General features: G+C 42.9%; 1 protein-coding gene across 1 annotated transcript in view; it reads right to left on the minus strand.

Annotated features, from left to right (window-relative positions):
- RASAL3 (RAS protein activator like 3) overlaps nt 1–26,664 on the minus strand; it is a 213,903-nt gene that overhangs the window by 87,765 nt on the left and 99,474 nt on the right. Inside the window, exons 3-7 of the mRNA XM_085654354.1 lie at nt 22,934–23,015; nt 12,284–12,381; nt 6,896–6,978; nt 4,785–4,923; nt 438–536 (exon numbers count right to left, since the gene is read on the minus strand). Of these exons, the coding sequence (XP_085510480.1) occupies nt 438–536; nt 4,785–4,923; nt 6,896–6,978; nt 12,284–12,381; nt 22,934–23,015 (501 nt within the window). The remainder of the gene's footprint in view (nt 1–437; nt 537–4,784; nt 4,924–6,895; nt 6,979–12,283; nt 12,382–22,933; nt 23,016–26,664) is intronic.

Raw genomic sequence — 26,664 nt, forward strand, 5'->3', positions numbered from 1 at the left:
TACACTGCTTTTGAACTGCTCTACCCAAATTCGCCCCTCGCACAGTCTACCATTCTGATACATTTACATTTTCATATATCACGTTTACTTTAAATGAACCTTTGCACAGATCTGAGGACATACATCTGGGGATGTAGTTTCAGCTACAGAAATCATAAAACTACTCAGTAACTATATTTCCCTGCTTGCATCACCAGCAAGCAATGGCTTTTCACACTAGAACCCAGCTTTACTCTTGAGGTGAAAGATTTCTCTTGCAGTTAGATAGGTTATTATAGGGCTCCCTTTCACCAGTGAGCTTCCTGGGTGATTGGTGGTGATTGGACTGGTGGACGATGAAAGGATCCTTTACAATGTGGTACACAACAGTGCTACAGGTTTCACCTGCTACGCACAAACATTTGCCCTAAGTCCCTTTCAACATATTCATGTGTCACCTTATTGGGTTGAACGATCCTTCGGAGATTTTCAATCCATCGGTCGCGCTCCTCTACTGATGTGCACGCAAAGCAACGGCTGCCTTCGGAAGTAATAACCTGTTGTGATGGAGAAAAGGAAAGTAAAGACTGTTTAGTTGCATACACTGTGTAGGATTGGTGATTAGTAGGTTTCCTCACATATATATATATATTGTTAAATAAAGGAACAGAGACACAGTAAGGCCCTGTGGTTGGCCTCTGATCACATATTATGGTCAAAATGAGAAGCCTTTGTTAGGTCTCCTGGTTGAAGAGCCAACAATTTAGGGCTCGATTTACATTTTGGTGGACAGAATGATTTCAGTTGGCCTGAAGGAGGAGTTTATGTCCACCAGGGGAAGACTACTCTGCTCGTCAAATTATATATGTATTTGTAAATGACCGACAAACTGGTGGTCATTTATAATGCATTGTCAGGAAGCATCATCACAGAGGTACTTGTTAATGCATTTTTCTGTTTGGTACAGGGCTGCGTAAGCAGGATGGACCCCTGTACCAAATAGTTTCCTTTTTTTATTTTCAAAAAGGAAATCCGGAAATTAGATTTTCTTTTTGAAAATAAAATGTTCTATGCTCCCCTCCCATAGCGAGGGGATCATTTAGCAGTTTTCACTCCCCTTACTGCCAGGGTTTCCCTGGACGGTGCAGGCTGGGAAATCTGACCTGTCATTTTGTCCATCTAAATTAGGTGCTCGGAATGACAGGTCAAACTCTGATGACCATTAACCACAGGGCCATTGCAGGGGGTTAATAACAGCAGAGATGGAGTAGTCTCTGCCGTGATTAACACTAAGGTCTGTCTGCAATTACATTTAACGGGCGGACTGTATTCTTGGCGGCAAGGATACTCTGTCACATTTGCAATACCGTTGCAATGGAGTATCCTTAACCCCCAATAATTAAATCGGGCCCTTAGTCCTAAAATTCACTTCTCCTCTGCACAGAGGTCCAGAGAGGACATTCCAGGTTCAGCTTTTGAGCCTCCTAGCAAAAAGAAAATGCTTTCATAGCATGATTTAATGCCAATTCATGAAACTGTATCAAAACTTGAGATTGATGTCAGAAAGAAATTGGGTCATTAGTTATGCAGGGTGTGAGTCCTCTTCAAGTAATATGTCCATTATTGTCTTCTTACTGGGAACCAAGTACTCCATTGTAGCACCTGACTCTCAGTGTAGCGAAGCAGAGAAGTCCAAAGCCTACTTAACGTAAGGGAGGTGGTGTGTGCGAGTAATCTCCAACACTCAATAAATGACTGCCCAGTCTGTACATTTATTACACACACTAATAAATACTACACATTCATTATTAAATATATACACCAGGCTTTCGTAACCCTCTGAAATCACATTTGATCCCTAATGGATCATAACCTCAAAAATTCTAGTACGACCCACCTATACCAGATGCAATTTCACAAAATAAAAGTGTCATTTTAACTAACTAATTGGCTTTATTAGGGGTCACCACATTAAAATATAAGAAAAGCCAATTGACATTGTAAAGGAGTATGCATATATTAGGTTTCAACATTTAAAAACAATGGCATTGATTATCATAAAGAGATTGCAACTTTTACCAGCAATCATTGTTCTTAAAGTATTTTGAATAAGCATTGCAAAACAAAATGACATTTGCCTGAGTCTTTCTTTTACCATTGAAACCATGTAAAATGCTGCCAAAGAACCCACCATTAGGGATCCTCGCACTCCTAAATTGTAGAGCAGAAGCCAAGTAGTCTTTTGCAAAAGTCTCCCCAGGTCATGCATTTTATGACATGAGAGACATAGGGTTAATCTTCCTAATCCATCCTGGGGGGTGGGGGGGTTGCTTCACTCCCTGCAGCCCCCACTTCACTTACAATTTACATTGGTGCTGCTACTGCCCCTCCTTGGGGCACCACAGGGAAGAAATCTGTCCCGGCAGGACATTATGGGGCGTTCCCAACCAGGAGCAGTGAATAAATAATGAGTGGCTTCTCCGCTTTGTATATTTTCAAATGCACCTCATCACTGTGTATTCTCTTTTTTTATTTTTTTTTACTGGGGGCTCAAGTGCCACCAAGGGCACCCATAGCTTGTGTTTTCCCTTATGTGTCTTGTGGCAGGGTTGTGGCAGTGGAGGAAGCACACTCTGGCGCTACCCTGCCAGCTCATCACCACCCGCCCGACACTGCTGGTTGCCGCAGCAGAAGTAGACGTCCTTATTTTCCCTGCCCACTCCATGCAAGCAGCATGTGTGGATTGCAGTGGCTTCTCCGCTCCCCATATACACGGACACGTGGAGCAGGGGCTAGCACTCTGCCACTTTGGGAGGGGGTACCGTGGCACTCTCCCCTGTCTCCTCACTTCATGGCCTGGAGCTTCGGTCCCTGGCCCCAATCACTATTGAACCGGGCTCCGGGGGATGGGGTCCCTGGGGCCAACAGTAAGTCTCAGGAGTGTGCCACATACACTGTCTCTCCAAAATGAATTATTAAATGTAGTTTGAGCGCTGCACTATCCCCTGGGTACTGTCCCACCCTAGGGGGGAGGAGGGGGGTTTAAAGGAATAGCAGAATCAGTATATTGAAAAGAGGGGTCAAAGTTAAAATCTTTAAAAGACCATAACATGCCCTGTTGGGTCTTTTTTTTACAATCTTGGGCTTATTTTGCTCCTAGTGGCTAGCTCTAGCTGCCAGGAGCATTTCAAACAAGCCTTCTAACCTCTAACAGTCTGCACATTGCAGGGAGCTAATATCAATGACTCCCTGAGCCAGTCTTCTCTCCTTATGCTCCTCTCCTGCTGGTGGGGGTGTCTTGAATAGTCTGCCTGTTACTAGCCAGCAGAGCACCCTCATCCCTCACTTCCAAGCCGCAGAGCATCCTGGATGTTTTGGGGGGCAGTTGGGGGGCAGCAGAGTCCAGATTTACCCCCAACTGGTCCTCATTGGATATAAGTGGGCCAGCATCACTGGCTCTTGAGAAACCCATCTGGTCCTGTGGGACAGCTGCAGGCAAAGTCCTTAGTCCATCAGGGGCATCAGGTGTCCTGTCCTTGCAGTTACTTGTTAACATTTAAAAGTAAGGTTTAAGCATGTAAAAAATGCTTCCTTAGGTAGAATTTACAGTTTAAAATTGCCATAGACAGGTTACCTGGGTGTAGCTACCAGGCTGCTCATTACAGTAGTCTCTTACGTACAGCCTGTGCATGTGCGCACACGTCTAACCAGCCCAGTGCGCCTTACCTGAGCTGCATCTCAGTGGCCTCAGCTTAAAAAGCACATACTGGCGGTAAACACAAGCAGTCCAACTGCCACGAAATTACCGTGAATAAGACGCAGGTAGGGAGACTCGCCCACAGTAAAGGATAAACCGGGTGATTGTGAAGCAAAACATTTTGGTGTATTAAAGGAGTGGTACCCATTTCCAGCAAGGTCCCATTCAAATGCCCCTCTTAAAGCCCTCCAAACGACATACCTCTGTGTTCTCAGAGCTGACAAAAAGAATGGTTGGTCAGTGTTTGTGGGAGTGTTATGTTATATTAAGGGGATTTATAAAGCGCATAGCTGCCGCAACAACGGGGCTTCCCAGCGCTTGACCTTGAAGATGGAAAAGCTGTAGCTATAGGCCTATCAGAAAGAAAAGACAGGTAATTAGATGGAGAAGAGCCATGTCTTCAAAGATTTCCTGAAGTACAGATGATTTTCTGTGTTCCTGATGGAAAGAGATAGTGAATTCCAAAGAACAGGAACCTTGGCACGAAAGAAGCGGCCTCCAGCTTTGCCCCTCCTGACTCGAGGGACAGAGACCAAATTAACCTCGGTTGAGCATAGAAGGCGGGAGGGTCTTTAGGGAGATAAGAGGTTGGACAGGATGGGCGCCCTTTGGAAGTATATGATCTTGTGAGCCACACGCAGGGTCTTAAAGTGGATGTGCTCTTCAACTGGAAGCCAATGTAGTTTGTGGAGAAGACCAGAATCAGAGCAGATCTTCAAAAGGGAAAAAGCCTAGCTGACGCATTTTGGGCAAGCTGGAGTCTACTGAGGACTGACATGTTAGTGCCTAGGTACAAGATGTTACAATAGTGTATGAGCAGAGAAAGCAACAACATGCAAGTGTAAATATGTGCTTATTTGGAGCTGCCCACAGGTGCAGCAATATTAAAGAGCCAGTTTGGAGGACCTGGCTTGTCATTTTTCTTTTTGTGCACTGGCAGGTGCCATGTGCCTTTCAGTCTTGAATAGCCCTACTGAAATTAAGTCTCTTGAAGTGTCGTGATTGATCATGGCACTGGACTGACTTGATACACTGATGTGTGACCTACCTCAAAACAGAACTTCTCACCCAGGATGCTGCTGTGCAGGGGCCGAATGACAACATCCTTCTCTGTGCTCAGGTCCAGCATCTCCACAGTGTTCAGTGGACTGTTGAGAGAGTCATGTGAGCTGTGCACACTCTGGCACCTAAATGCAAGGGGATAGAAATTGGACACTGTGCCATAGTGAGAACTTCCATGCATTATATCGGTATAATGGTGCTGTGGAAATAATGGGACTTTCTTCCAGTAGGACAGGGCATCTGAAAGGCCAGTTGAGCCAAACTTCAGAGAAATTAACCTTTAAGCAGATTCTCTCACTTTCCCTGTATGCCGTTCATCTTAGCTTCATTGCGCCTTAGCCATGATACACGTCAGAAAACCAAGGAAGTTATATTCAATACTTAAAGCTATCTGGCTAACATTTATGCTAGCTATGTTCCTTAACACTAACGGCCATTATTTGACAAATATGTGCATTAACATCTGTGTATCATATTGGGAAAGCACATTAAATTATATCATCTATCTATTGTCTTAGGATGATACATTCATTATATAATCTATCAAACTGGGGTGGTACATACATTATTATCAATGTATCATTTTACAATGGCACATGGATTAGTGTTATCAATGTGTAGGTTGGGGTTTTATCATATAATAGTAGTAACTATATACCATCTTAAGATGACAAACACATTCATATAATCTTTGTATCACCTTAGGACGATGCATGTCGATGAGATGTCTTCAACACATTTTCCCATACCTGGACTTCAAGCAGAAGATCCAAGATAACATCATCCTAGTACTCTCCCACCATGAATAGCTGTCAAGCTAAAAATATAAACAATTGGAAGTATCGTACTTCTTAAGTTTTGCTTCGCTGGAAGAACTGCAACTTTGCCAAATGGACCACATTGACCAGAATGCACTAGGAGGGTTACTGAGTCATGTTTCACTTGAAACCCACAGCTGAAGGCTATTGGTGAGTGCTAGTTTTGTTTAGAGTGCTGGCACTTGCTCCAACCTTGACTATGCGAAGGGAGCATGTTAAGAAGCACCACTGCTAATACTGCAGAAATTACAGACAATTCAAAATGCATTGGCCAGACAGCTCCTTATCCTACCAATGCAGACTCGCTTCACGCCTGGACTTTTCTCCCTACACTAGCTCCCAAAAGCTAGAAAGATCATCTTTACAGCAACAAGAATAGTTCATTATGCAATCCATGGGACTGGCCCACTCTTCCGTCAACAAAAAATCCAATATTACCACCAAACAAGATCACAGCACTCAAAGCTTGTTCATTATTGAGTGAAACACCATTCAGAAAGACTCAACCTGGCAGAGCCTCTTTCTATGTGCAGACAGCAAGCTCTGGAGTTCAATGCCTTCTCAAAGAAGGGGTACTGTCACTCACTTCCAACTCTGGAAAGGCATGGCTCTTGCTATCACTATGAACACAAGTCACTAATTATGATCCATACAATTTGGCAAATAGGCATGTCTGGCTGTGACTCATGCCTGTATTTAATCAATGCAATCTATCATCGCGCTATGCTGCATACCTTAATATCTACGATGTAGCGTCTTGGCACATCACCTGCCTTTTTATCATCGATATATCGTCTGTAGATGGAACATGCCTTGCATTTCTTCTTTGTATCGTGTTCAGATGCAGCATACATTGACATTATCTATGTATTGTTTTGGGAATTCACACAGTCTACTAGAATCTAGTTATTCATCTTAGGATGTCAATGTCTTGCGTATCTCTTCATTGTGTTAGGAAGAAATTATGCATTGTAAGTGTATCTTGAAATGGCACATCCTAATATTGTTCATGTGTTCAGTTACAACTGCACCCTACCTATGTATATGGTATGTATCCTTCTTGGGGATACATGGCTGCTTATTTTATAGGCATTGTGTTGGGTTGGGTTTTGACTTCTTATCATCTATGTTTCCTCTTCAAGTGGCAAATGCCTTAATATGTTCTCTTCCAAAGGCTTATTATCTCTGGATCATGTTTGCTTGGCTTGGAAAATGCTGGGCATAAGCAAAGACTTGGAAAAAACTGAATATGGTGAGCCTACAAAGCAGTTATGTTTACCGTTCGCCATCAGATAAGGAAGTTGCTGACAAGTCCAGCTTGGGAGGAGGTTTTTTTCTTTTTGTTCTTTTTAAAAGTATCCCCTGGAATTAAAAAAAGGTCATTTAGTTTTCAGTTCATTAAACACCATGGATATTACTCCTGGAAAAAAAAGTACATTCACATATTCTATCAGTGGGATCTTTTACCTCTATGTCCATGTACCCTGTGCTTACCATATACTGTACTGTGAATAATTAGCTAATATTATTTCCAAAAACAGGTACCCCTGTTATTTTCTACAACCAGGATTACCAGAACCCCAGAACATGGTTAAAGGGGTGGAAGGCAAATTTATTTTTCTCTCTCACTTGTAACGAGGGCTCTACTGCCAGTACTGAAAACAAAGAAAACTAGACAAATGTTGTAGAAAGCCGAAATTGTACTTACAGTCAATTGTTTGCATATTCACTGAGCAAAGCACCATTCTGAGAACTTGGCCTACTGGAGCTCAGAACAAAGAAAACGCATTGTGAGAGCTCAAGCCATGACTAATAAAGTAGTTATGGCTCCGTGTGGTGGAACTTCTGTAAACAATACAGAAGACATCTTATTATACAGATCAAACTTACATCTGATATATTAATTGTGGTGGATCTTGGTGACAGATTGATTCCCTGGCAAATATTACCATCATCTTCTGAGCTGTGCTCTTCCATTTGTTCACAGTCACCTCTTAACATAACTAAAGGCCTTTTTTAGAGTTCAGTTCATGACAGATATCCTGTCTGCCATATTGTAGGTGCTGTAGGCAGACGGGACAACCTCTACATTTGTGACAGAGTATCTCATCCGCCAAACTCTAAATAAGTGTCGATCAGACTTCAATGTTAGTAGACACCAACCTTGATAAAATATGCCAGTTTGAGAGCAGTATTTGGCCCATGTACAACGTACCAGTAAGAAATCGTTTCAGAATATTATCCCCTTTAGAAGAACTAGACTGACTACGTCATCCGGTAACATCTGTCTTAACTAAGTTTAAGAATGATAGGAGTAAGGATTTGGGATCTACTTATAAGAATTTAGAGGAAGTTATAGTAGGCCACGATGAAAGTATACAAGGGAAGGGGCAAAATAAATCAGATCAACATGTTGATCACAGTATACTACCTAATAGCAATGAGAGATCAAATTACGTACCAAAAAAGGTTAGAATACTGGGAAACGAAGGCCCTATCCAAGGAACACTAACAGTAAACGAGGGGAGGATAAAGATCACGTTTTGGAACATAGCGGGCCTATCATCTAAACTTTCTAACGATCCCTTTTCAGCCTTCATTAGGAAAACCAATATTCTTTGTCTTCAAGATACTTGGGCTCTTAGAGAAATGCACATAGACAGGTTTAAAACCTATCATACAACTGCAACCCCGTCAAATTTTGGGAGACCTAAGGGCGGCCTAAGTATATATATCTCAAATATGTTGTCAATAAAAAGAATTTCCTTTGTTGCGTCCAAACCAAATTATCAAATTGTGACATTGAATATAGATAGTAATAAATTTGTAATTATTGTAAATTTTTATAACAACATTGCAAAGGAAAAGGTGGAAGATACAGTGAATCAACTTAAACATGCTTTGCAAAAGATCCAGAACTCAAATTCGGGGACTACCCAGATTGTATGGGGCGGGGATTTTAATACCAACATATGTCCACACAATAATGATTCTACATGTGGTGTGGTGGATGAGGAAAATTGCAATTTATTTCATTTTCCGCATAATGTCCTTGGCAATGCTCTAAACGAGAGTATATTTGTGTTAGATTTGGATTTCGTTAACTCATTAATTTCACCCCCCATCCCATTCTCACAGTCTTTTAATGGGAGAGGCTTGAGCTCCATTATAGATTTTATTCTGTTCTCGAATCACTTTTCACATAACGTAATAGGATTTAAAGTGCACAAAATAGCCATCAGTGATCACTTCCCACTAACAGTGACAATATCGTGTAAAAAGTTAAAACAATATCCTAATAAAGAACGGGACCAAACATGTATTAATTTGGAGATCGATAAAGTAAATGGTTACTCATTGAAGTGGGAAAAGGTTGATCCAGACAAAATAACAAGATTAGTGGTCGGGAAGGCAATGGATTTAATAATGAACTGCTTAAATGAAAATACCCCACAGGAGACGGTTCTTAAAAGCTTTTTACATATACCAGAAATAATAAAAAACAGCCTGAACGTAGAGATAAAAAGGGGGACTGCCAAGAAAAAGGGGTGGTTTAACACAGTTTATTCGAATGCCCATTCTGCACTCAAAAAAGCAATACATAATAATAATAATAAAGATAAGACAGAAATAAAACGGAGCAGGATGGCGTACAATCAGGTGGTAAAGTTGCGGAAAAAGGAAATAAAAGAATCCATCTGGGAGGATATGCATAGGGCTAGTGCTGCAAAAGATAGTAGGGCTTTCTGGCGTGTGGTTAGATCTCCTTTTTTTTAATTCCGAAAGAAAGCCCTCAATTGAAATAGCAATTGATGAAAATCAGTGGGTGGACCACTTCTCAAAAATTTTCGGACAGGCAGAGGTGTTTCTAGACAGCCAAGATGTCATACCCTCAATAGCTAATGAAGTAGTAAATTATCCGATAGACTTCCTCTTTACCTTAAAAGAAGTTCAAGCAGCATTAAATATGAGCAAAGGAAGCAAGGCCCCCGGACCCGATGGGGTCCCTGTGGACATATATAAGCATAACCCAGATCTCTGGACTCCACTGTTAACCCGCGTCCTAAATGCTGCCACTACGAGGGGACTAATCGAAACTTGGTCTGATTCTATTATGGTCCCCATCTATAAAAAAGGAGATAGGCAGGATCCAGCCTGCTACAGACCCATCTCCCTACTGGACTCACTGGGGAAGGTAGCGGGCAGGATACTGCATAATTGCCTACAACAATGGGCTGAGGAGAAGAATATACCTTCGGATCTGCAGTTTGGATTCAGGGAAGTGTTGAGCACAATAGACCAAGGGCTTAACTTGTCTATACTTATGGGTAAATATACAAAGGCAAGGAGGGGGAAAATACATCTGGCGTTTGTCGATCTTTCCGCCGCCTTCGATTGTGTTTCCCATGAGAAATTGTGGAGCATTCTAGCAACAGTGGGGGTAGAGGCCCCCTTAATTATCTTTTTGAAAGCCCTATATACTAATGCAAAAGCCCGCGTCCGCTACGGGTTTAACGGGGAATGCACCACATCATTCCAGGTGAAGAGAGGTGTAAGACAGGTTTGTGTCCTGGCACCTTTCCTCTTTACATTATACACAAATGGCCTAGAAAAGGTAATGTTAGAGGAGTGCCAGGACCTACCCCAATTGGAAAGACGACCAATACCTGTATTATTATATGCGGACAATGCCGTAATTATGGCCAGGACCCCATTGGCGTTGCAACGAGCACTAGAATCTTATAATGTTTTTATGAAGAAACTAGGTTTGCAAATAAACGTCTCAAAAACCTATGTAATTAATTGTGGCAGGGGTAGTAAGAAGCAGAAGGATATTTTTTTAAATGGGAGGAAGCTGGCGACTACTTCTCCTTATCCCTATTTAGGGATATTAATTGACAATAAGGGTTCTTGGGGTCAAGCTATTAATATTAGGAAACTTTGGTTTGCAAGAACCAGGACAGCTCTTGTAAATGTCTCACAAAAATTGGGTAAGAGGCCCCCAACTGAACTAATTAGGATCTACAAAGCTAAATATATGACCGTAGCAACATACGGGGCAGGGCTGTGGGGCCACCGAAATGTATCAGAAATACAGAAAGTGGAAAATGCGTTTCTTAGATACTTATTGGCAGTGCCTAGAACTACATCTACTTTTATATGTCACACCGAACTAGGCTTGCCACACATTACAGATATTATAAAGGTGCAACCGGTTGTCTTATGGCACCGGATTTGGAAATCACAGAACAATACATTTAATCAGCTGGCATTGCAAGACAGCCTAAAGCTAGAACAAACCCTAGAGATAGGATGGATGAGATATATAAGGGATTTTATGATCGATCTTGGAAAACCGGAATATTATTATAACCCCCAGATAATCTGTGCTATCCCTGGAAAAGAATTTAAAAAACAGTGTATGCAGCACATGGAGAGCATTAGATTTGCGAATGAGGCGTCAAAATCTACAGTCCAATCAAATCTTTTGATAACTGTTTTCTTTAACATTCAACCTTACCTTCAATACACCTTAAAAGGGTATGACAGATTCGTTCTTACCCGCTTCAGATTAAATGTTTTCCATAGGCTGGTTAGTTTTCCAACGGTCAATGATTGGTCTAAAAATCTATTGAACTGTCCGTGTGACAATATGTCTACTCAATCGACGATACATGTTGTGTTGTTTTGCAAATTTTACCAGGATATAAGAAAAAAGTGGATAAAACCCATTTTAAAAATATGGGGCTTGCGACAATGCCGCCCAGCTTTTATTGCACTCCAATTTTTGGATAATGAATGTCTAACAAGCAATGTCGCCTTATTTTTGAAGAAAACAATCAAGTGTAGGAAACAATTTGACTTAGACACCTCTGATTGTAATAGTAGGGTGGCATTGTAACCTTCTCTATGAAGACTATTAAGAATAGAAAACAATTTGATTTAGACACTTCTGACTGTAACAGTAGGGTGGTATTGTAACCTCTTTTTTGAAGATTGCTAAGAATCTAGAATGTAAATATGAGGGTTCAATCTCCTTTTATCGTTTGTATGAATAATTGTAAACCTATGGGACATTTTTATAAAGCTTTTTTCACATTCTTGGCTTATTCACCTTTAAAAACAATGAAATGTGAGAGATATTTTACAAGTGTATTAATATTTTAACAGAAATTCTGAAAATGTTTTTAAAATTGGATTTGAATAAGTGAAAAACAAAAAATTAATTGGCAACTTTTATAAATGTATATGTACGCTTTTATGATTTTTTATGTGACAAAAATCGAATAAAGTATTTTGAATTGAATTGATAAAATATGGATGGCCTAAGGACCTGATTTAGAGTCTGGTTGTAACAACAAATTTTCCAATTTGTGGTGAAAGTGAGAAATTTGACTAGAATCACTGTCTGGATTTCTTCCAGCAAACTATACTTATAGTAGAGAAGCTACAGCAGGTGCATTCGCCTCCGGATTTAGCCTTTCCTTAAAAAGATAGGAGTATTTATCTTTACCAACTAATCAAATTAATCTCTTAAGTGTGGTAATTAGTATGACCAGTGACCAAAGCTGGTGCCATTAAGGCATTATTCTCCTAATCTCCTCTGGCTGGTAGGGATTGTAATGCACACTTGTTTGAGTAGTGATGTTTTCAAAACAGACATTACCTTAACGTTGTTTGGCTGATTCACAGAAATAATTTCTTGATCCAGTGATTCTCTAGGAAACTTGGGACCATTCAAAGTTTTCAGCGTGGCGGCTGTTTCTGTGGAATATATGAATGAACATAGTTGAATTGTGGCACCGCTAGGTGAAGGAATAATATTGTATACTGTGATGTGAGCTATCTCTCGGTGCTGACTAAATGATGTTAAGAAAGACCAGAAGAGCAGTTATTGTGAGGCCCAATGTCTTCCTTTTCAGCACTTACAAACAGCTTGCACATTTCACTCACTGATGGATCACGTAGGCTTACCTGTGTTAATAACAGAAATGTTCCCTATAAAATCAAACCAGCATTTGTGAAAATCACAGAGGCAGGACATATTTTTATCCTCTTTTTTTGCTTTTCTTTCTTATCTTAATTACATAAATATAGCATGATATACACTTGTTTTTCTGTCTCTGAACTCTCACTTTATTTTGAAATTGTAAACCTTTAATGCCCCAATGATGAACCCTATGCAGCATGCGTTGATGTATGTAAAGTGCTCAGGTACCCTGTCCCAGGGATGCTAAAGTTCTCCGACCATAGAATAGTTCTTATTTGGACACCCATATGTAGTAGGTATCTGGACATAAAGGGCTCTTTTCAAACTCTTGTGAACGCAGCTGTCTCTAAGTGCAGGGTCAAATTTCGCGACTTATAGTACACCCTGTCATAGGTGGAGATGTCTCATTGGAAGACTGATTTTGAGACTCGATCCAGCTTTGCTGAGTGTGCCTAAGACTTTGGTTCTTCTGATTGAGGAACAAGTATAGACCTTTTGCATTCTCTGGAAGCCTCTCCCTACCAGTCCTTGTGCAGGTGTGTGAGTCAAAGACAGTGATGTCCTCAATTCCCACCAGTCAGAAGGTGAAAATGTCTCTCTTGGTCTTGCGTTGTTAGTGAGTTACAGATATTAGTAGCAGGTGTTCACAGTTCGGGTTTAGAGTAGAAGCTGTCACGTTTAGTATGAGAATCGTAGAAAAATCTGGACTAACCATGTCACATCACTTCCAATGATCATCTGGGAACAAATGAAAAACAAGCATCTGCAAGGCAATAGGTATCGAATTTACGCGAGTTTGAGCTATAGGCATTGTAAATGACAATGCCTTTTATTTATGTTTTGGTTTTTAAAACATAAATAAAAGGCTTTGGGCCATATGTAGGAAGCCAAATTGCGATTGCAAATGCTAAAATTCGCAAATTGGGCAGTGTGCTATGTAGCACACAAAAACCCACACGCAATATAAGGAATCGCAAAATTTGCGATTCCTTATTTTGCGAATGCATTTAAGGAATCCCAAATTGTGATTCCTTAAATGCAATGTAGGAAGCACCTAAGTAGTGCGATTTTGGCTTAAGGAATCGCAAATTACCACCAACTTCAGGTTGGTGGTAATTTGCGATTTCTCTGAAAAATGCACTTTTTTGCATTTTTCAAAGTGCCATGTGGCGCACATACATGCCCTTAGCGTACGTATGTGCGCCACATGTGCACACATGTTTATTTCAGGGGTGCAAAAGGGTGTCCTATTGACACCCTTGCAACCTTGAAATTGCATTCTCAATTTGCGATTCTCTAATTGAGAATCGCAAATTGAGAATGTCTTCCTATTCATTCCTATGGGCCTTCTAGACCATAGGAATGAATGGCAAGGTATTCCTTATTTGCGAATCTCAATTTGCGATTCGCAAATAAGGAATATGCAGGATTCGCAAAATATTTTGCTAATCCTACCTACATTGCGTTTTGCGATTCTCTAATTGCGATTCCCTAAAAATCGCAATTTGAGAATTGCAAAACACGTTTTACCTACATATGGCCCTTTGTCATTTACAATGCCAATAGCTTAAACTCTCACAAATGCGAGACCTATTGCATTCTGCCGGCTCCAGCAAAAATTCTTGAGAAACTAGTCCAGAGTCAACTATTGGAATTTCTGGAATCGAAAAATCGATTCCACGACTCCCAATCCAGCTTTCGAGCAGGCTATAGCACGGAAACCGCCCTCCTAGAAGTGTCCGAGAGTGTTCGCAAGACTATCGACCAGGGCAACGCAGCCATGCTTGTGCTACTGGACCTGTCCGCAGCCTTCGACACAGTGGCCCATTCGATTCTTTTGGAGCAATTAAAGTGCCTGGGCATTCAGGGCACAGTCTTGTCCTGGATCCGGTCCTTTCTGAAGAACCGGACACAGCAAGTCTTCCTCCTGCCCTACATGCCTTCCCAGAAACCCTTGTTATGCGGGGTCCTTCAGGGCTCCACACTTTCTCTCCTCTTCAACGCCTACCTCCTGCCACTCACCGCACTGGTTAAATCCTGCGGAGTAGAGGTGATCTCCTATGCAGATGACACCCAATTGCTGTTCTCTTTCAAAGATCAATCAGAGGCTGCATTTGCCAATTTTAGAAGGTGTTTGAGTAACATCTCGGCCTGGATGATTCATAACTGTCTCATGCTGAACTCGGATAAAAACCGAGGTGCTCTTCTTCAATCAGAAAGGTTGCGCTCTGGTGGCCTCAAGAACTGAACCCCCCTCCCGAGCCAGTGGACTCGGTAAGAAACTTGGGGTTCAGGTTCGACAATGAGCTATCGTGTAAATCGCAGATTAGGCAAGTCTCCTCCTCCAGTTTGGGTAGCTTCGAACTCTGAGGAAATTCCTCCACTTTCTCCCTTTTGACTGCAGAAGGTCGGCAATCCATGCCCTCATAACTTCTCACCCGGACTATGCCAACGGCCTGTATTTGGGACTCCCCGCATATCTGACCCACAGACTCCAAATTATCCTGAACTCGTCAGCCAGTTTGATATGCAAGGTACCTTATCGCCATTCTATCGCCCCCCACTTGAGAGACCTCCATTGGCTGCCCATCATCATGCGCATAGAATTCAAGGCACTCACCCTGCCGCACAGAGCCACCAGGGGCCAAGGCCGGGCTTACCTGAGAGCCAGACTTCAACATTACCATCATGACAGGGCCCTGAGATCCAACCATCTGCGGCTCCTCGCAAGGCAAGGACAGGAGGCAGAGCTTTCGCTGTCAGGACCGCGAAACTATGGAATGCCTTAACACTCTCCCTCCGCCTGACTGATTCAGAACCTGCTTTCTGTCGAGCTCTAAAGACCTGGCTCTTCAACTGCCCCTAAAACTACTCACTGTGCTCCCGTACCAGTCGTTGGCCTTAGCGCCGGGACACCTCCGTCGGAGGTAGCCGTGCCCTCTACAAAGGTCCAAATAAATAAATAAATAAATAAATTGTATTCCAAATGCTTGAAGGCATCGCTGAGTTGCTGCCTTCTGTCTCTCATGGCCCCTGAAGAGCTCACTGTTTGCTACAAGTTCAATAAATAAGCCGGTAGTCACAACTGCACACAAGAGACCCTCCTGCCCTCCTGCAGTTAGAGAAACTCATTAAAGAAAATAGTGCTAACACACTAAAGAAGACGACCCTTGTACCAACCGAAGTAAAAGGGCCAATCTTCATGGGAGGTTACAAATGAAGACAAGGCAGTACTAAGGAGGGACTTACAAGCCTAATAACGAATCAGAAGCCAGCATTTACTAGGACAATGGCACAAGCAAATGACAAATATGGGCGGAGAGTGGGCAGGGCTTCAAGTAAATACTTCAATACAGCATGGCTTGCAGAGCAGCGCATGCGCTGCCCAGACTCGACCTAATGAAAAAAAATGCTGTTTCCCAGCTAAAAATGCCATATGTTCCAAATTTGGACCATTGCCTGCTTTTTCGGGCAGGTGTGCAGGGAGGAAGTTGTGTGTTCTAGCACAATATCACGTTTTTAATATCGTTCCGCCAAAATGTTGAATTCAAAATATCAACAACCACAAGCTGGTGTATGTAAGTATTACAAAGGTAAGTATAAATTTACTATTCTCATCTCCACATCTTCATAATTTGACTTCACGTGCTTTAATTGCATTTGTTTTTGGTTTGAACATTCTGTTGCAACTTTTAGAGATCTGGTAGAACATTAACATGGGTTCTTCCTTAGTTGAACAGACTTGTGGAAATTTAAATTGCATACAGTTAGTCCACAGTTTCATTCAGAACTTTCTCATGTTTATAATGTTTAGAGCTAAGGAGTTTGACAGCATAGATGTTTAAGGTTCAAGGTTCAGTGGTGGTGCTAAGCAGCTATCACAGAGATTCAATGGCTTTAGAGAGTACATTCAAATGGTTCTCACAGATGTCTCTTAGCAATCCTAAATAAATGCTCAACTATATTAAGCTTAGTCAAACTAATTTAAGCTTAGTCAGTGAGAGGTCCATTAACTTCACAAATGTTTTCGGTTTATCAATCAAGACTGTTTATTCAGTTCATTCAGTTAAGTGTCCTAAAAGCATTTCAATCACGACAGTGTGATGTCAACTATGATGTTCAATAACATAGGCAAAAATCCATGTGACCTCAAATACCCAATATGAGATACATAAATCAGAAAGCAATACATGTTACCATTACAGAACTGTCACAAAAGAGACACTCAACTTACTATAGTCTACCAACGCTTCAAACAGTATTGTTTTAAGGATTTTTGGGGCTCCGGGCAAGACATATTTCAGGGCCCCCTGTTCCTAATTTTTCCGCTAATTGAAGCCTGTATGATGCCAAACAAACTTTCAGAAACGGGGTTCACATAAAAACCCTTGAAATTTGACTTTCCAGGGTCCCCAAAAATCCTTAAGATGCCACCGGCAAAAAGAGAGAGAGTCAGAGGTAGTCGTAGATAGAGAGGAGAAAGGCTGAGATATGGAAATAGAGAGGTAAGCTATATAAAGAGCAAGTTTACATTCCCTGTGGGAGACTTGGCAGGTGGTGTGCCCTGGGCAATTACCCACTTTGTCCATGCCTTAACCTCTTCACTGCGGCGCAAATTCCGCCGCAGTGCTGGACATTCCAATCGCGGGCGTGGTCATGACGTCTCCCGGCCGTCGTCCGCACACGCCCATCGTGACTCATGATGGTCGGGAGACGTCATGAGCATGGAAGAGGTTAAAATGTCTCTCGTTATAACCCTTTTCAATTGGGACAGGATTTAAAAAATGCCTGATGTGTTTGTCACCAATAATAATATCCCTAAACTTCAAAAACGAGAAAAGGGTTGTTTATATGTTTTATTGTTTTTCTGGCTTGGTTTTCATGGTTAAATATTTCTGTTACAGAGGTGTGGTGGATTATTCGTTGTTCAGCAGAAATACTGCAGCAGATGAGTGGCATAGTAGCTGTGCACTGGACAAGTCACCCAGGTTCAATAGTCTGGCTGCTCTGCCAAAGCACCAGTTTGGTTGTTCAGCCTTGGACTTCCTCCAGGTAGCCATTGTTTATGTGATTGGCCAGTAGCTTGGAGCTGATGCAATTTTGTTTTCTTTTTAGTCAGGTGTAGGAAGCTGGCTCTTTATATGATATACCAAAGTGAGGTATATCGTGCAAAGAGTCCAGGGGTTCCCTCATGAGTGTGCAGGAGCTTGCTCTAGCAATCCGAATGTGCTCTTCTACGGGGTAGTGTGGTCGAGCAGCATTAGGTATAATATAATAATAAATGATGCACATTTTTTTTTTAAACGGACGCTCACGACTAAATAAGGAGATCCACACCAATTTATAAAAATAACATGTATCGTTATATATATTTGGGCACCAGAATCAATATGATCAGGTAAGTATGTTTTTCAAGAGAAATACTTTTTCGGTTAAAAAGTTGACAGTGCATTTTTCAGAAGCTGCAACATTATCCAATGGGAAGTATGGCATTCAGATAAAGTACAGTGATTTATGAGACTAAACTCTGGGACTTAAGCTGGGTATTAGGCAAGGTCCAATGCAGCACCAGCACATTACCTCCAGCGGCACTTGGGAGGTTGGGGGCAGTGGTGCAATACAGCGTCGGGTGCCCAATGCTAGTCTATGGGGATTGGTGCGCCTGAATAGAGGCTGCAGGTTTCGACTGTGAGGCCAGTCGAGCTGAACCAACAGGAGGGTTCAAGTTTTGCGATGCTAGTGGATGTGGGGACGCCGGTGATTCTCTTCTCCTCAGGCCGGGGCGACCGGATGCAGAGGGTCTTTGAGGTGTCAGGTTTCTTTGTCTCAGAGCACTCGCAATCAAGGGGACCTGCAAACAGATGCTCCACAGGAGTTCCTGAGTCTTTATTGAAAGCAGGCCATCCTCCCAGGCTTTGGAGGCAGGACAGCTGCAGGATGGGACATCTTTGGTGCAGGTTCGACGGGGAACAACGGACAGACTGGTAGTGTGTATGGCGATATATGTGTCATCTTGATTCACATGTATGTATTCAATCTTCACTGTAAACGTCCATGTCAAAAAGGGCCACTGTCCTACATCAGAGAATTGGCACGATACAAATATTTCCACTGGCCATGAGCCTTTGTGTGGGCCCTAGGTCTGCCCCTAATGACTTACAGCTGAGATTGGTTGTCTTTTTAGAGGCCATAACATGGTGTTATCCTGTTAACTTGAGCTTTAATAATCCAAAGTTTTGACTCAAACTTTGCAAACAACTAGGTGTAGTGTACAACTATTGAAGCAGTACTGTGTTGTAGAGGAAGGAAAGAACAAATATCATAGTCCTTGTAAGAACGTTGTAGAGGAGTATAGCTTTGAATACCTTCATAAGTAGGCATTCAACCTATACGAAAGCATTTACTTGTATATTATATCTTTGATGGATTACAGTTTCCTCTTTAAGTACCCCCTTGTCTCTTGCAAGGTAAAGAAAAGATAACAACTGTTCATAAGGCTCTGATTCAACACTAAAACCAGTACATGAAGCGCGTACAACCGTTTCTTGCCGCTTGGAGCCCTGTCCTCCTCTCTTCCTCTGCTGATGTGGGTTTATCTGAAGCTCGCAGCGGCTGCTTCCCTATAGTTAGGAGGTGGACTCAGAGTTATTGGCCTCTTTGCAGGAAGTGGTTTCTAGCATTGTTCAACTCCCCGAATGCTGCTTCTTGCATCAATGCCAACACGCCTCATATAGGCCTGGAAATGGGTAAGAGGTACACAATTGACTTTTCTAGACATACCATACCTTAAGCACAGGGCGAACTCAAATGTTTGAATATGTACCTATAGCTCTAGTCTTCGAACACCAAAATATCAGTTAATTGTGATTGCCCAGACGTACACATAAATTGCCGAAAAGCTGATTGCTCCTGGCATCCAAATAATAAATCTCCTAGTTTAAATGCCCTATCCATCTCATATAATTGGGAGTTATAGCTATTTTGCAGCCGTTTCAATTACCTTACACCCCAACTAAAATTTAAATCAGTGACTCAAGAAGATGGAACAGTCTAACCGAAATATTTCTGTGGAGTGCCTCAAACAGATAAAGAAATTGCAGCAACATATTAATATTGATAACATTATAGGAGTTGATATAGAAAATGGAAGGTCATAACACATTATTAAGACACAGGGTGTGTTTGCCTACTCCAAGTTGTTGTCCAAAGGTATACAGAGATGGTGCTTCAAAAATTGGACTTTCATTCAATTATTTGCATTTTACAATAACAACGCCGGTTAGGTTCGGCCGAAGACTCCCAACGACTGATGATGCATTGCTGTCGGTCCACAAATGAACACCCATAAGAATAGACATGGAGTAAGTGGACACATGCCTGGTCTGGTGGGATCCATGGACAGGGTAGAAAGGCAGATAGATGAACTACCAGGTGCTGCATGGGTGACAAGTAGGTATGAATAATTAAAGGCCTTTGTGCTACTGAAACCCTTTCTGCGCATTACAGGATTTTCAAATTACAGGAGGTGTATTCTATGGTGACTTGTGGCGAGAGCAGCCATGTTAGATAAGTATGCCAAAGAAACAATTGATAGATGGAAAGCTAGACAATGCAAACATTCGCCCCCAGTCACAAGGATCTGGGTTTAATCCATTGTTCTTTTGCTCACCACACCATCCCAGTTTGGACCCAGCCATTTGCAAATCAGTCTTGACCCTGTTCCTTATGGGAACAGTCCAGCCCGAAATTGCCAGGCCAGGTGCTCCCTGGACAAGAAACAAGCATTCTGGGACCGGTTTCACGGCATCACCCTTCATCAGCCAAGCTAGCTTGAATCCAGTGTTGTAGTGAGCATGGGACCCACGTCTGGGCATACCCTTCCCACTTAGGGCGACATATGCAAAAGAAACAATTGATGGACGGAATGCTGGGCAATGCAAGCATTCACCCCTAGTCACAAGGATCTATGTTTAATCCATCATTCTTTTGCTCACCACACCCCCCCAGTTTGGTCCCACCCATATGCAAATCAGTCTTGACCCTATCCCTTATGGGAACAGTCCAGCCCGAACTGCCAAGCAAAGTGAGCTAAAGAACGATGATGGATTCAACCCAGATCTGTGACTGGGGGTGAGTGTCTGAAAAATGTCAGCGCTCCAGCCATCATGTCCTTGTGTTTGCTTTGTTCACCCTAAATTGGCAGGGTATGCCCAGACGTGGGTCGCTTGCTCACTTTGCCACAGGATTCAAGCTAGCCTGGCCGATGTGGGGCTGTTACCCGAAAACCGGTCCCAGGATGATTGTTTCCGGTTGAGGGAAGACCTGGCTTGGCAGTTCGGGCTGGACTTTTCCCATGGGGCACAGGGTCAAGACTGATTTGCATATAGCTGGGTCTGAACTGAGGTGTCGATGTGAGCTATAGAATGATGATGGATTCAACCCAGATCTGTGACTGGGGGTGAAAGTCTGAAAAGTTTCAACGCTCCGTCCATCATCTCCTTGTGTTTGCTTTGTTCGGCCTAAGTTGGCAGGGTATGCCCAGATGTGGGTCCCTTGCTCACTTTGCCACTGGCTTCAAGCTAGCCTGGCTGATGAGGGGTGTTATCCTGAAACCAGTTCCAAGATGCTTGTTTTCGGTTCAGGGAAGACCTGGCTTGGCAGTTCGGGCTGGACTGTTCCCATGAGGCACAGGGTCAAGACTGATTTGCAAATAGCTGGGTCTGAACTGAGGTGGCGTAGTGAGCTAAAGAACGATGATGGATTCAACCCAGATCTGTGACTGGGGGTGAGTTTCTGAAAGGTTTCAGCGCCCCGTCCATCATCCCCTTGTGTTTGCTATGTTGGAAAGGTAAGCACTGGCAGAATCTTAGTGACTGGGCACATCTTGGAACGGGAACGGCAAATGTAGGACAACATGGCGTGGAGTCAGCAGCCATATAAGAAGGTATGAATCCTGCATACCCCAGTGGAATACTCGTTCAGCCAAACCCCCGTCCAATGTTTAGGTCAGAGTCGGTCTGCTTGCGGCAAGGTGTTCATCTGTATAATTCCAGAATTCTTTACCAGACTCATGTTTACATCAATTTCATCGGTCATGGAGGTATTAAGAAAGAGTGCTGGGAATGTGATTTGGTTACCTTTAAGGTACAGCACTCGAAAGATAGAGAATCTTAAAGCAACTGCTGTGAAGAAGGAATGACAACTCTGCACAATATAGATTCGAAGCTCAAATACTAGAAATAATTGTTGTATATTGTAGGTATTCTACCAAAATTATGTTTGAACAGGTGTAAGCCCTAGATACATAAGCTTCCTATCACATCACCAAACAACAACTCCAAAACATCTGTGAAATGCCCCAAAGTCTAAATGAAACACCCTACCAGACTGCATGAAACAGGGGAGAGTATATGAAATACCACCATGTCCTCAGGGAAATGCCAACAACATTTTAACAGCAAGTGTCCCAAAATACCAACATGGCATGCCTGAAACTGATGAAAAGCCTAAACACTGATCTGTGGAAAAAGGAGTGGCAGCAATTTATTATGTGGAATATCTGGAAAGCGAACAAATGATTGGGTGGCACGTTGCCAGCGCATGCTGCAGCATTGAAAATAACTGCAACGACTTTGTCTCTAGGAGGAAAAGGAATGCCAAGCGATTCTTTGGCATCAAGATGGATTCTGTCATCTCCGCGGGGTATAGACAGGAATGGCAATTAGTAATGTGTCAGGTAATTTGTAATAAATTCTCTGGCAGAAGAAAGAATGCTAACTATAAAGCACGAATGAAAATTATGTGCCAAGAAGGGAGAAACGTCAGCCCTCTGTCTAGACTTCATATTTAGCTTCTGGGTGCTAACAGCACATAGAGCTCCTGTCGATCTTTGACCCTGGTAGGAACACAGAATATTGAAGTGCGAGTGGCCATATAGACATGATGAGGATACCTGTCTCTCATGATGGCACGTCATAGTTTCAGATGAAGGTCCAAAACACAGACAAGGTGACTGACTGGGATGGGGCACTATGATGCGTGTAGGTCCTGTTCCCACTGCTTGACCACCGTTTTCTTATTTAATTCTAAAAAAGGGATTTCATTGATCCACTTAAACCCCTCTAGCTTGAAATATGCCCTGGAAGGGCACACAAGTACTGTCTGCCTGGGGAGAGAGAGTGTGAGATCTGGGAGTGTGCGAAAAGGGGCATTTAATCCCAGTGTGTTGCCCTACTGAAGACCTGCTTGCCAAATTCTTGAACATCAGCGACTTGGGCTATACAAATCTTTCAAGTAGCCACGCTTGTTTTTGGAGGTCATACTCACCAACTTCGTCCAGGCTGCATGCATGCTGCAGGCTGGACCCCGACAAGCAGCTTCCAGTTCTATTCCGTGTTCTGTATGTGTTCTAGAAAAGAGAAAATAAACCAAGAAATTTGAACAATGAAAATGTTAAAAATGTGCTTGTATTGTTATATCAAGCTAAGAAACAAACTCCATATGTTGTGGGCATACCAACAGCTTACTGAATGACAACCATGACATGGATGCTTGGCTAATGAAAGCATTGGGGTTTATCATGAACATTGTGACAGATAGAGAAAAGCTAAACATTTATTTCTTACTGAGAAACCATATGCGGTGCGATCCACCTTAAGATATTCAGGGGCATATTTACTAACCCTTGTGCTCCAGCGGCACAAACCTTGAAATCATATCTATGAGGCCACGCAAAGCCACTTTTCATGACTTTGAATGGCCTTATAGATATGGAGTAAGGCAAAGCAGCTCAAATACCTTCTTTGCCTTACTCTGCACCCAGGAGGTGTTCCATGGGCGTTGCGTGGTGTTATCCCACACAACAGCCTTGGATTTTGACACTTTCCCAGATTTACGAGAACATGTAAGCCTGAGGAAGCACCAAAACCTTACGCCTCCCAAGGCGAGGTGTAATGAGGAAAAATTACGTTATTTATCCTCGTTTCTTCCTCTTTCTATGTGTGCTGTATTCTGCAGCACACATAGAAAGAGGAAAACGCCACTTAGGCACAAAAACCATGCTGCCGACATCACAGGCACCCTTGCACCATGGTGCAAGGATGCCTGCATTGGCGCTAAACTGCTGAAACGACGACAGTGTAGGGGGAAAGGCCAGGAATGCACCGTATTGCGAAATACGGTGCATTCCAGCCCTTTTACTTTGGCATAATGCAGAATAACAAGCAGACATGCTTCGTTGCCCTACACCAAATCCCCATAAACGAGGACCTCAATGTATAGGCTTTCTATTTTCTGCAAATTTTAGCATAGTGCTTAGAAATAGAAACAGGGTGTTAAGTTGCTAGGATCTTGCTAACCATGTTAGGACTGTTCAGCTTGTTGTCGCTGGCCATGCCATACATTTCTACATTTAGTTTCTCATTCTATCTGGTAACCATTCATATTTTATGCACTAGACTTGGGTTTTTAAGAAAAAATATTTTAGAGTTTTATCCTGTTTCTTAATGCTATTTTGAGTGTGTTCCACTGTGTCCCTGAACTGATTTAGAAGGACTAATTGTGAGCAGAAAACACCACCTGCACAGTATTGTTTAGTGGGTTGTGTATGGTTCTCAGTCCAACTGGACTTGTGATTTGTGTTGGTGTATTGATCTAAGTTTTTGCACCAGAGGGTTAGAAATCCAAACCACTGCAGCTCTATGAGGGCCCCCAGATTGTCACAGGTTGGTTCTCGACTAGATGGATGTAAGAGCACAACTCCCGGTCAGGGAGATCATAGCTCCAACTCCAGCAGTTGGGTTCGGAATTCCAGAGCCCAGACCAGGAGTCGAGGTGTGCACAGCTCCAGAAGATCAGTGTTAGCAAACATCTCCAGGTTAATAGTCATAAAGTGTAAAGCTCCAGGACATGGGTTAGGGTGTGCACAGCTCCGGGTCAATTATCAGGGTATGCACAGTTCCATGGATGGTCACTGTAGTGAACAGCGCCGGGTTAAGGGTCATTGAGTGCACAGCTCCAGCTCAAGGATCAAGAAGTGCAGGGCCTCAAATCAGGAAGTTTAGGCTGCACTGCTTGTCACGATTCGATCCCTGTGCTCTCGTGCCCACCACCAGGGTGCCGAATTGTGGGACTTTCCACTGTTATAATAAGCTTCTGGACCCTTCCCTTCATGCACATACTGACTTCAAGCCATTTGGACTCTACTTGGAAATGGCCATCCATTCCCAATCCATGCCAGGTTTTGTGGAAGCGAGCCTGCGCTTTTGTGAAACTCTATTACCTAGAATTCTCTACTCGCTGCTTCGTCTCCACCCCTGCAGGACAAGGATGGTTGGAGGAGTCCAACTCACCTGTGGCTGGCTGTTAATAGCCTGCTCACACCCGATGCATGTAATTACCATGAGCTCTTTTAAGATCCAGCTTCTTTCAGTCCAGGGTTGGTCATTGTAGCTGTGTACTGGTAGCATCGACCTGTGTTTCCTGAGCTTTGGATATCCTTGTTTTCAGTCTTTCCTGAGCTTTAGTTATTCCTTGTTCCTGAACTGCTGCAGTTTTCCTTGTTCCTGAACTGGCACTACCTGCAGTGCTACCTTGACTTCTGAGCTTAAGTAATTCCCTGTTCTTGAACTAGCACTGCCAGTCCTGCCAAGTATCACGCATCAGGCGTTAGACTAACGCATTTCTGTCGGTAGTCCGCATCACTGCACTGAAATGTAAAGTCATGCATAAATGGGATAGCGCCTTGTTGTATGCCAAGCCGTAGTAGAGCTGCTAATGCTGATCAAACTAAAGGAGCGGCAGCGCGCTGTGTCATGCGTGCCGCTCCCAGCAGGCTTGGGGGTTGACTGAGGAAGTAGATACTAACTCACGTGGCTGCAATTTATTAATAAATGGATAAGATTTCCCACCACGGCGTGGTATTCATTGTGACTAACGTCACAAGGCAATGCCCAATATGCGCGTGCCGCAGCACGTTACGTCCTGCTGCCGCCGGCTGCAGTTAAGCTTGCAGGAGACCAGCATATCATGGCAGAGCTGGTGGTGCTTGGCGGTAAATTGAAATCAATGAATCCGCGACCGCCGGACCCAACCCACGGACCACAGTGGCCGCAGGAGCCCACACTGTCCAGCTCAGCTGTTCCTGCTACTGAGTCTGATGACCGGATGGCTGGGGGATGTTTACCGAGGGAGTGGCAGGCCAGGACTCAGGAGGTGGGCAGCCGGCCTGTAAACCAGAATTGGCGTGGCTCACAAGTAAGTGTCAGTGAGACAATGACAGACTCAGCACTTAAATGTCAATCTAATTTGCTTTAAATTAAGTGCTGCTTAGCGCGATCAGCTGCCTGTTGGTCAGTGTAGTTTTGCTCTTGTCACTGAGCACACGGGACCTGGAGGATTGGCGCTGCAGTTCTTCTCTTCTATTCTGCCAACAGATCTCAAATTGAGTTAAATGGTACTGCTTTGTTAAAACCACCCACCCAATGCTCGGTGGCACTCTAAGGGGCATAACCAGATCCCAAACTATTTTGTACCTCCACAGAGCTGCAGTGCTGGATGACCAGGACTGTCAGGGGTGAGGCGTGTCTCTGCAACACCTTTGAGGACACCCAGCCTATGTAACAATCGCCGGCTAAGTGACAGCCACGAAAACAAAGAGGGCTGAAGATCTATTCATCTGTTAAAAGTTCTAAAACGGAGCATCTAAAATAATGATTTGTTGTTTCTGACAAGTCCTGTTTATGCTTTGTCTTTTTTATTTAGATTTTTTTTAGGTCTTGTCTCCACTCTTTGGGCCAGATGTAGGTAAAATCAATTTTGCGAATCCTTAATAGCGAATTTCACCGATTCGCTATTAAGGACTCACAAAATTGAATGTAGGTAGGAATAGCTAAAATATTAGCGATTCCTTAATATTCCTTAATAGCGAATCGCAAATTGAGATTTGCTAATAAGGAATACCTACCCATTCATTCCTATGGGCTATGAGGCCCATAGGAATGAATGGGAAGACATTCAGAATTTGCGATTCGCCAATAGAGAATCGCAAATTGTGGGCG

The sequence above is a fragment of the Triturus cristatus genome, chromosome 4_1 (assembly GCF_964204655.1).
Source record: "Triturus cristatus chromosome 4_1, aTriCri1.1, whole genome shotgun sequence".
Lineage (NCBI taxonomy): Eukaryota > Metazoa > Chordata > Amphibia > Caudata > Salamandridae > Triturus > Triturus cristatus.